General features: G+C 35.0%; 2 protein-coding genes across 2 annotated transcripts in view; one reads left to right on the top strand and one right to left on the bottom strand.

Moving 5' to 3' along the window:
* The window catches only part of LOC128991335 (neurobeachin-like protein 1), a 423,043-nt gene that overhangs the window by 214,691 nt on the left and 196,585 nt on the right, over positions 1-11,767 (top strand). The gene's annotated exons all lie outside the window — the stretch shown is intronic.
* Positions 264-4,477, bottom strand: LOC128991347 (cuticle protein 19-like). Its single transcript, XM_054414153.1, has 2 exons — positions 4,418-4,477; positions 264-1,008 (listed from the first exon to the last, which is right to left on the bottom strand). The coding sequence occupies exons 1-2, from the start codon at positions 4,427-4,429 to the stop codon at positions 385-387; spliced, it is 636 nt and encodes a 211-aa protein (XP_054270128.1). The 5' UTR covers positions 4,430-4,477; the 3' UTR covers positions 264-384.

An 11,767-nucleotide genomic window follows, 5' to 3' on the forward strand; every position in this document is an offset into this window, starting at 1 on the left:
GTGATAAAGCTACTCAACTTATTAAAAAAATAAAAGTATACTTTTTTGAGTTAGGGATATTAGTCAATTGTCATTGCGGCTATAAACATTGCCTGATTGTGTTAAAGAATCCAACCAAACTAACCTTACAGAATAACTTTGCACAATGAAATGCGTGACAATTATTGTGCTCGATCATGGCTGTTAATTATCTAAATCAAATGTGAACCCTTTCCCATATGCCTAATAAGAAACTTGGAATAAAACAAAACACACTAAGCAAATTTAAATAAACATTCAAATTTTAATACAAAACACACAAAACAACCTAAAACTAATTGTACTTTATACACAGTATACAAACAGTCGAGGAAGACATTGGTAACTCGATTAAGCTATATCACATCAATAATGCGAGGGGGCGGGGTAGGAGGGTGCGTAGGGCTTAGGAGAGTAGGATGGGTGTGAGTTGTGTTCTCTGTGGACGACAGCGTTGAATCCGTTGTGAGGGTCAGCAGTGTACTCCACAGTCCTCTTGGAACCGTCAGGCTCGACCAGGCTGTAGGACCCGTGGACAACGTCTCCGTCGCGCTCCTCCTTCTGACTGTGGATGTCGTAGGTGTGGGGGTCGTTGACTCCGTACTCGAAGGAGTACTTGGGGTGAGGATCGTAGGGCTCCTCCTTGTATCCGTGGCTAGGAGCGTAGGAAGGTGCGTGGTATGCTGGAGCAGGTGCGTGGTAGGCAGGGGCAGGCGCATGGTATGCCGGAGCATGGTAGGCAGGAGCTGGAGCGTAGTATGCAGGAGCAGGCGCATGGTATGCTGGAGCATGGTAGGCAGGGGCAGGTGCGTACACTGGAGCAGGTGCGTGGTACGCTGGGGCTGGTGCGTAGGCTACGGGCTTTGGCGCGTAGACGGGTGCGTGGTAGGCGGGTGCAGGCTTGTAAGAGTAAGCGCTTTTACCGCCATAACTGGGCTCCACGTAGATGGCGCTGGCCGTCGCTGCCAGCAGCACGACCGCTGTACACACCTGGAAAATCAAAAAACATTTGGCGTTAAACAACGTTTTATTTGTGCTCCAGAAAAGTCAAACATACTAATTTGATTTGGTTAATCAATTGTTTAGACCGCTTTAAGTTCGAACTGCTTTTTTCATAATCGCAAAACAGTAAATATTTGTTACCTGATTTTTACGCAATTCCTACTGCTATTAGGTCGATTATACAACGAAAAATATTGGGAAAAGTAACAATTATTTGTATTCTTCTAGAAACTTAGTTTGTTCAGAATTCTTTAAACATTGCATGTAAAATTCCCCATACCTTTACATACACGAACGCTCGGTCTTACCTTGGAACTTTTTTTTTAATTTACTCCAACCTTTGTCTAAGGAGTCAAATAATTTTCACAAAGCATAAAGTCATTGGTAATTGGCAGGGTTTGAACCCGGAACCTCGGGAACTGATGGTCCCCACTCAACCAATGGATCGGCGTTTTTAATTTTCGCTTTGTGATTACATATGCATATATCAAACCAGCTAAAACATTCATTGTTAACACAAACATATTTTAATAACAACTTTGTTATCTTTTAAAATTTAAACTGGTTTCCCTTCCCGTTAATCCTAGCAAAAATGTATGAGAGAGAAAGGAAAGTCAACATAAACAGGTGATACCGTTGAGTAGGCGGGCGGTGAACCAGTTAGACAACAGATGGCATCTCATCTCGAGTTCCACTGTTGCCGCCACATCAGAACTGGGTCGCCGATGCGGAACCGGTTGTCTGCAGCACAACTGGTTGTCTGTCGCGGAACCGGTCCTACAGTCATTGACCGCTATTATGGAATATTCGGTCATTAGATTGCGCTTAATTTCCGGCCTATTGGGGTCGATAGTAGAACTCCGTTTGTGGAATGCTATTAGAACATTGCGATCACACGCACTTATGTAATTGATAAGTGGCTATATTAAACTGATTGGGAATGATGAGTAGTGATGACGTCATGGATTTTAATGCTGTAAATCGGAGGGATAGTATATTTTTATTTGTGTATTTTTCACTTTAATTGTTTTTGGTGAAGAAATTTTACTTGACATAGTCTTAATGATGTACTTCTATCAGTAGTCTAGCCATCGATGTATAATAGGTACTCAACATTATACATCAATGTTATCATAGACCGATGAGTCTAACACACATTATCACCAATCCTGTTGTTTGGAATACTGAGTGCTGTTTTAACTCCATAATTTAGGTGATGATGTATTTTTCCGCTATCTATGTTTGAAAATACATGTCTCTTATTTATATAAAATGACGAAATAATTAGGAGATGGTTATTTAAAACCCTACATATTGTTTTATATGTTACCCATTGGATATTGCAATTTTAAAACTTTAAGTGACGAATAAACATTAATGTGAATTTCATCTTTATATCTTTTACGATAAAGGTGATAATTGTTAATATATGAAGTTAAAACATTATAGTGTCAACTCTAAAAGGAGCTAGTTAAAAACTACAATTATAATTTTTAGGGGATGGAAAATCAAATTTATATGTCTGGAATATAGTCAAAAGCAGTTTAATAAAATATTTTTATAAGATATTTATGGTTGTATGTGCAATTGTGATTTACATAGGTACAAAAGGAATTTAAGGAATAATTATTAAAAACCACTTATTTGTATAACCCTCAAGGGTTAAATTTAAAATAGCGTTAAATTCAAACACTGTTAAAACGAGTGTGACAAGCTAAAAGTGAAATTAACAACACGGGAGGGAGGTAAAGGGATAAAACTAGTTGTAATGAGGTGATTTGCTTAATAATACGTTTACATAAATGATTACTTACAGCATTTATAATTACATTTTTCATTGGTCGTCATCTACTCAACGTATTTACGAACTTAAGCACGCGAGAAATTTCTTGTCAACAGTTGTAAAATTATTTTGAACATTTGATACATAGGGTTAGTGGATTGTTTTTGTAAGTTGGTTTAACTATTTAATAATATTTGTTGTTAAAAAAATCCTAACATTTTACTTTACTTTACTTTATAACTTTACAGTATAACAATTACACTTTAACTTGTTACAATGTTTTTACCGTATAGGAATTGGATTTTGTCACCTTTATAAATTGTACTAATGCTATATTTATAGTTTGAGATTTAGATATGATAAGATATTTAATGTTTACAACTTATTAAGGATTAATTGATTTATTTTTTATATCTAAAAACCTAATTGCTAAAACCGTTATACCACGACTTCAATTTAAAATGTACTTTAGGATAAATTCACCTTAAGTTAAACTAGCAGCAAGCGCCACTTTGAAACTTCAAAATCCGGGATATAATTGTATGAATTTACAATTTTCTATTGCTTTGAGTTAAATTGAAAATTCTCTATTTTTACGTGATAATTATTAACTTATCACTGACTGTAATTTTTCCAAGCAAACCCTAAACATAACTTTGTACTATTTTCATTGCGTGCGCGATCTCTTCGGGGCATCTTGGAAACATTACAAATACTAATGAAGCATACTACGAAAACACAAAATCTAACGCAAGTAATTTTCTTCTCCACATTTTATACAAATAGCATTACAATATTTTACTTGAACTCACTAAAACATCACCAACTGTAATGATAACCCCATTTCCGTATGGATGTAAACTAAATTGTATCATGGCCATCTGTTTTGATGTAAACTTGAAAAAGTTTAGATGATTGACAACAGAATTCAAAGTTACAAACTCTGGAATTTAAAAGCCTAGGCCTATAGGACGAAGGGCCTTCACGAGATATCACCCAAACTGGCAAAATACACATCTAGAGAAGAGCTTTAAATTGGTACCCGATATGCCTAAAAAATAAATATTTATTTGTCGATTTCCTGAATACAAAAATCCAACAAATTCTTTTAATAATTTAGGTACAGTTAACGTTCACGTCCTATCGATTCTTTGTAAATCAGACTCACTTACATCCTAAAATAAAATTTAGTGTTTAGTATTATATTTAGCCACAACGCTGCTTTATTTTGGAATAAAAGACTTGGTACTCTCCTATGCCACTTGCTTCTATAAATATGTGGACAGAACACTGTTGAATTTATCTTGGCGCAATTCCATAGCAGTACAACACAACGTCAATGAATACATTTCATTTAGTGTTCTGAAAAACTTACTAGATATTTTTAGAATAGCTAAATACACCACTATCGAACAATATTTACAATTTAGTAATCTTTTACTACTTTAATTTGTTTACTTTTCGAATTGTACAAAAATAAGAAAACGAATACAAATAAATACCAAACAAATGGTTGTTTACAATTAAAACCATTGACCCCGACGTACTCGTGGCAGTTTGCCAGCAAGTACAAGGGCGTGCCCAGTGTTATCAGTTATCAGTGATAAGAGTTACCTTGAATGTCATGTCTGCTGAGTCGGCCGGTCTGGTGGACTGAGCGTTGGACACAGCGATCAGTTTATATAGGTTGACCATTGTAAGGCTCCTTTCACCCGTTAGCATCCCTCCCTCGACCATACACTACCACACACATGACCTGGCCATCGTATGTAAATGCAAACAGTCCAGGAAGATGTGCTGAGATCGTGTGAAGTAGGTTACAGGTTGGGTGTAGTAAACGCTTGTTTTTGTTACAAAAATTATAATACAAGGATGGTACGATCAACTAGGTGTTAAAAGAATGAATATAACTTATTTACTTTTTGATAGTTTCTTTCACATGCAGATATTTTCTTGATTTTACCTTCCTGAAATAAATTTTCCGTTGTCAAAATACACGACACAAAGATTGGTCAGTATAATATTAATGACTAGATGGCCCGACAGACGTCGTCCTGTCCTAATGTGGTTTTATGTTAAATGCTCGTTCATTTTCAAGATGAGCTCGTTCGCATCGCTCAACCACATCCTGGTTGAAGTTCGTTCGCTACGCTCACTCACCTTTTGGTTGGAGCTCGTTCGCTGAGCTTACTTGCCTTTAGGTTTAGCTCGTTCGCCACGCTCACTCGCCTCCAAGTTGAATTGAGTGAGCTAATGTATATGAAATTTGTTATTTTTAAAAATCAAACTTATAAATAATGGTAGGATGGATTATACATTTTCTTACATAAAAACCTTCCCCTAGCACTAGAGTTCTCGAATTATGTAATATCATAAAGAAAAGGGATTCATTTTTATTTATATAGATTTTATTTTGCGTTTTTAGTCCAAACAGATGTTTTTCCTGATTTTCCTTTTTACAGTTATCAAAATGTATATCTCAAATATGTGTACGTTACTGATGAGATGGATATTAATATCTGTGCAAATAAAACAGTAGTGAAAAGGCAATGAAGGTTTACAAAAAAAAACTCTCTGTCAAATTAAAAATATACACATTAGTTCTGAGTCAAAAAATGACAGCTTGTTATTTTTTAGCAAGAATTGTAAGTTTTGGAGATTACTAAAACCTTAGTAATTATTAATTTTTTTTATTGATTAAAATATTTTGCTACATGCAATTACAGTAGCTGGGTTGTTTAATGGTAGTAGTCGTAATGATGGAATCGCTTACTACTGAACTATAATTATAATTCAAATTAAAATCTAAGAAAATGAATTTAAACTATTAGTCATAATGTTGTGTATTTAAAATAGTAGGAAAAGACAATCAGTTAGCTTTTGATATTGACAACAAATTTGTAGGTGGTACAATATGCTGTCAGGGTTTGAAAAATATATTTGCAGTGTTAGTTAGATTTACCTATGTTTCAATAAAACCCACGATGTCATTCCAGATTTCTGTTAAATTTCGAATCGTCGAACATAATTGTAAATATTTGTGTATGCACTTCTGCAATGTATGTAAAACCCAATAGGGTAACCCCTTTGGTTTGCTGATAATGTCTCATTGAAGAGTCATTCATCCAGCGTTTTACCACAAATGCCACTTGAACTTATGAAAATAATCACAGGTTATGTTAAATGACACATTTCCTGTACGGTAAGTAAACGTAGGTCGTGGTTGCTACAGTAAACTGGTTTCGCTCAATCACTTTGAGTTTTCATAACTTGTCCAGTCTGAAAAGGTGCTTATTAAGTTGCGGTTGTTGTTTTAATTTAACTTGTTGGTCTACTGCTTTGAAAAGAGCAAGTTACGATGGTGAATCGATTCACAACATATCTTAAAGATTTTGTTAAGAAATATATGTTGTACTGTTCAAGCTGTACTGATGAGACAGACACCTAGTTAGTAAGTGTATTTTTAAAGTGAGTGTCATAGATTAAAATTAGAATGATTGTGACAACTGCGTTGTTTTATATATACCTAATATTATGGATTTACAACTGTATGTAATCTAGATAAAATCAAATATACGTTAGGCTGTGACAGTCAAATCGTAACGAATCCATTCGACAGTATCTTTAAATATTTCGTATTTCTTATTAATATTTTATATTTAATTACCTATTATTTTAAACTATTATATATATATATATATATTGATGAAGTCCCATTGATTAAAACTGAATGGCTCTAGACTAGATATGTCCTTTAACACTTGTATCTCCGCACTGATCTGTTGTTTATCACCTTTTTACCACATTTTTCATTTTGTTTGATAATCATTTTCATGCAGTAATAAACAGGTTACATGCCGTTAACTCTTGTCCTTGCACTGATGCACATTTCACGCATGCTTACTGCATGAGGGGCCCAAATATGCCCAAGGCTGCTCCACGACGCCTTTCGACGAACTTCATTGTTGATCGGCCACGCTCCCGAATAGCAATACCTAATTTATTACACCCAGTTTATAGATTGTCGTCCTTGCCAATATAACAGCTGTTACGTGAAAGCTCACAATGGGTTCACGATTCGCGAGGATTACCAGCGTTTTTGCACCCAATGCATCTTCCTAACGGGTTTCTGATAGAAAGTCTTTCAGCCTTTGACAGACGTTGGTTATAGTGTCGAGAAGTACTATTGTGTTATCCCATAGAATATTTGAGTTCGTATAACATTCCAATGCTAGGAATGATAGTTGACAATTTAAACAAAATAAATTTGTTTGTAATATTATGCTGACACTTATTCAACTAATAATCTCCCATAAATCATACATCCATTAGTCATTGTAAATCCGAGTATACACCTGTTTAGTTTTTTTTTTCTAAATCAATATTTTTAGAACTATATTTGTAAAATTTAATTAATACTTAAATATTATCGATGCACATTCTTTAAGAATGATTGTATTTAGATATGGGAGAAAGCAAGCTACTAGTTTGAAAACAAGTTCAGTTACTGTAGATTTCACCAGGCCCATTTTAATTAAATATTGAACATGTTGAATGTACACATTAATTCATGCATTAGCGTGTATATTTTATTTACTGAACGTTTATACTCTCTATAATTTCACTTTACGCTCTCAACTAATATTTTTATTATTTTTGTTTTAGGTAATACGGGGGTGATTTTTTTCACGTAAGTAGTGCATTTGATGTGTATTCGAGATTGTGTGGTTGGATATACTTAAGAAAAACATTCCCGAATAAGCCTTACGGGTTGTGTGTGTGTGTTAACACATTTTAGCGAATTTCCCTATAGGGAAGTAGCTATTACCGTAGGTCTCATGGTAAGACTTAGGCCCGGGACCGATTTACTTTTTCATTTTAATGTCCCCAGAGGCCAAAAACACCATTCGTTCAAATTTTTATATATGTATATATATATATAGGTATATATATAGATTTATATATATATGTGTCCGTGAACACGATAACTTGAGTAATTTTTATCCGATTTTGATGACATTTGGTTTGAAGGTGTAAGGCGGGATAAACTTGAATGAGTTCGCGATCCAGCATGATCGGACCATGGGAACAGGGTTTTATGGGGGGTTTTATGGGGTAAAAATGGGTTTTTCTCACTTTTTACCCTCAAAACACAAAATTTCCCAATTTTTCTCTAAACCTTCTTAAAGAGCTTAAAAAAACAAACAATTCAGTATATCAAAGTGTTTTTGTACGGTTATTGGTTACGGAGAAAACTAAAAATTGGTAAATTTAAAATTCCCATGTTATTCTTATGGAGAATATTGTAAAATGTTGTAGTTTGCTTGTTTATGGATATATTTTGATCAAAGTTGGCAAATTTATTTATTTTATAGTAAGCTATCAATATTTTACTAAAAACACACTACTTTATTAGTTTCCTTGTAGCAGCAAACCTAGGTACTCGTTAAACCTAATAATGTTATTTAAATAGATCAATTGAAAATCAATTCGGACAAATGGAAATTCGCTTAGACGGCAGGTTTGCTGCGGCGGGGGTATTTTTAACCCATCAGCACTCTTCCATAGACTTGATTATTGTCTGTACTGTACTGTATTGTAATTGTTACCTTTAAAATAAAGCTTTGCCGCAATCACATTAATATACAGATTTACAAGAGAGTACTAGGGTCCTCTACATAATATCCCTGGTTACCATTAATGTAAGTGACCCCTACCTAAGTTTTAGCAAGTTCCATAAATTTGGGTGGCTACGTAAAGCTATTAGTATTCTAATCAGCTCAGTTTTTTATCGTAAATTAAGATTCTACAGGCATTTCCCACACTCAGCTGGCTCGTTTCGGGAATGGTAATTTTATTGGTGGGCTTCGATCGTCAAATTGATCGGGAACGTTAACTAAAATCGATGCCAAACAACTTTCAACCGTTGGAATCTTTATGTTCTTCAAACATAAACTTGCCAAAAGGTGTCGTCGAACGATTTATGTTGCCATTGCATTCAAATTATTATATAAACTCAATGTTTTACTATCTTTGTTTATTTCTTTATTCTACAATTGTACCACACTAAAAAGCAGCTACGTTCTGATATGTTACACTGAACATCAAGCAGAATGCCACGGCATTTCTCGTATTGCAGCGAGTGTAAGCTAAGCCGTAACAATTGCACATTAACAGACCCAGTCCGTAATGGCTCATATGAGGTAACATTCAGACCTTTATTCTGTTTTCGCTGAACTCTTCCCGAAAACGATTTAGGAGTAATGGTCCGCAATGCTGTAATTCGGTCCAATTTCGGAAACCAATTATGACCTGCAATTCGGATTACTTTCTATGTTTTTGTCAGTAGAATGGGCGTTATGTATTTGTTTACAAAAAATATTACCAATTTTAGGATGTTTCGAAATATACTTAGAAGGACTATTTTCCACCGTATATACTTACTACCAGGATTAGATCACCACGCAGTACATCTCTGTATAACTTTGGAATTTGTCGATATTTAAGTTACGAAATCTCAAACTCTTTAAAGATTTTATATCCTCTTCTTCGCATTGAAAGCTTACACATCCTTTTCCAATATAAATAACAAGTACAGTAGTGTAAATTGACTTGTGTGACATAGTTTGTTTAAGAAAAATTGACTACCCCTAGTGTTCGTATATTCATGGCTTATTTAGTTTAAATAAAAAAAATGAATACTGGATTACCGGTATACATGAATACAGGACGATACTGCATCCTTTTTATATCATGTGCACATTTTGGTCCACATGTTCTTTGTGGTTTCTGTGATCATAGGTATACGTATCCAAAGGGCAGTAAACAAATCATAAGTAATAGTTGTAGTAAAGTAATGAATTTCAAGCAACAAATTAAAAAAAGTAATTAATGTAGTAGTGGAAACCAAGCAATAAAATAAAATATACAACGTTAACAAAATAGTCATAGAACGAAATGTAATAACTCCTATCCTAACTGTGGCAAATCTTAATTCCAGATAGCCGTTAATGCGTGATTGAGTAACAAACCCATCCATCCAAACTTTCACTCTAATATTGGTGTAGACATATTGATTCTCGTTCTGGAATCGCTCGAAGGCCTTAATCGATTTTTCAACTCTATTTTATTTTATAAAAATTCCCTAAGTCTTGACCTAAATGTGTACAGTAACAAATCCCTCAAAATGTTTGATTATTTTTGACATCAATTTATCAAATATTTAACCACTGGATAGTTAATATAGTCGACCGAACACGCGAAATAAACAGGAGAGTTTTCTGATATTTTGTATTGACTAACACTCTTGTAGGTGTATTACTGTATGAATCAGTTTGCTTCTAAACATACGCCCGGGAACTAGGCTAGTGTAATAAAACTATTTAGGTTGAGTTCGCAATCACAGGGCGAAAGGAAACTTGATTGCCGTCATTACGTTCGTTGATTACAATGATAACTATTGTCAACAGACTGCTAAACAAATATCCGCCAACCGCCCCGCCCAGCGGCATGGTTACAACCACACGCACACACACACTCATACACGCGCGCGCTCATTGTGGGATTTTTGGACAGTGAGAACTGTAGCAATCATTTTTATTTTTGATAATTTTGTACGTATATATTTTGTAAAATGTGTGAAATATTAGCTATACCCATTAGATGCTGGTAGTACAGTGTTATTTATGTTCTGTGTGAAATGCACTTGAGAATAATAGCTCATTGAACAAACAAAGAATTGAAAATGGTATAACTACCTAGCTATTGTTTAATTGCACCTGTTATTTTTCAAAACTACCCTTTTGGTAATATCAAGCATAAAAAAAGTTCCTTTTTTCTTCGAATACCGAATCCTGCAATCATCAGTCGTCCACCTTCCTCAACCACAGACCGGACCTTCACTGATCGATTTACATCACAACAGCATCATTCGCTGAAGACAATGCTGATACAAATGTTACCAGCTGATATATGTCAAGGCCACGATGCGGATCAGTAGAAGGCGTGATTGACCTCAGAAACAGACAACAGACAGACAACAAGCATACGCCACTAGCGCGATGATGTCACTTGACCCAGCGTAGATTGGGCATTATGTGATAATCGCACAACCTTGACTACACACTGTGCTATGATGCGGAGGAGTTCAGCATTGTTACGAAGATTTTAATTTTGACTGAATTGAATGGTGCTTGAGGTCACTGGGTAAGGTGTGCCTCGGTAAGAAAACTGTAATGTATCTACGTTACTTAATATTTATAAGGAGAAGTACCTACGCGTTTGTATTAACACTTTCTCTTTGGCTTCTCGAATATAGTTTTCTTAACAAAAAAAACTAGATACATGTCTTAATAGTGAATTTTTTTTAGAGTAAGATGGATGTGATAGCGTCTTGGACTTCGGTGCGTGATGTATGTATTCGATCCCGGCATATTTGATCACGAAAATTTGAGATACCCTAAAATGCGTTATGAGACTTCTATAAGTATATACACAGTGACCAAAACACTGGAAGTTTTTTTTTATAAGCATTACTCATTCGTTTTTGTGTAAATTAAAACTGTTATTACATTAAAATGACGTAAACTCTTGCAATTCAATACACATATGTAAAAACACATTTGTACTATTTACTAAACATGGTTGCATACACTTATTAGATGCCCTTGTGGAAAACAATGTAAGTCGGGTGGAGTCCACTTTCATTTATGCAGGACTCAGTAAATTTATTAATCTTCTTATAAACGATTACATTCTACCAATTTACGTACCAGCATTTTACGGTCACTATTAATTCTCGCCACTTCCTGGTCAATTGTGTTTCCTAGATCCACCAGGGATCGGGAGACGCAAAATTTGAGAAACCGGAAAACTTTACCCACACTGGTAACCTTGGGCCACAGAAATTAACCAAAACGTTACAAATCAAAGCTTGCCTAGCCATTTCAACATTCTGCAACGTCG

This window comes from Macrosteles quadrilineatus, unplaced genomic scaffold, assembly GCF_028750875.1.
Source record: "Macrosteles quadrilineatus isolate MER2022 unplaced genomic scaffold, UCM_ALF_1.0 Scaffold_4__1_contigs__length_99947679, whole genome shotgun sequence".
Taxonomy (NCBI): Eukaryota; Metazoa; Arthropoda; class Insecta; order Hemiptera; family Cicadellidae; genus Macrosteles; species Macrosteles quadrilineatus.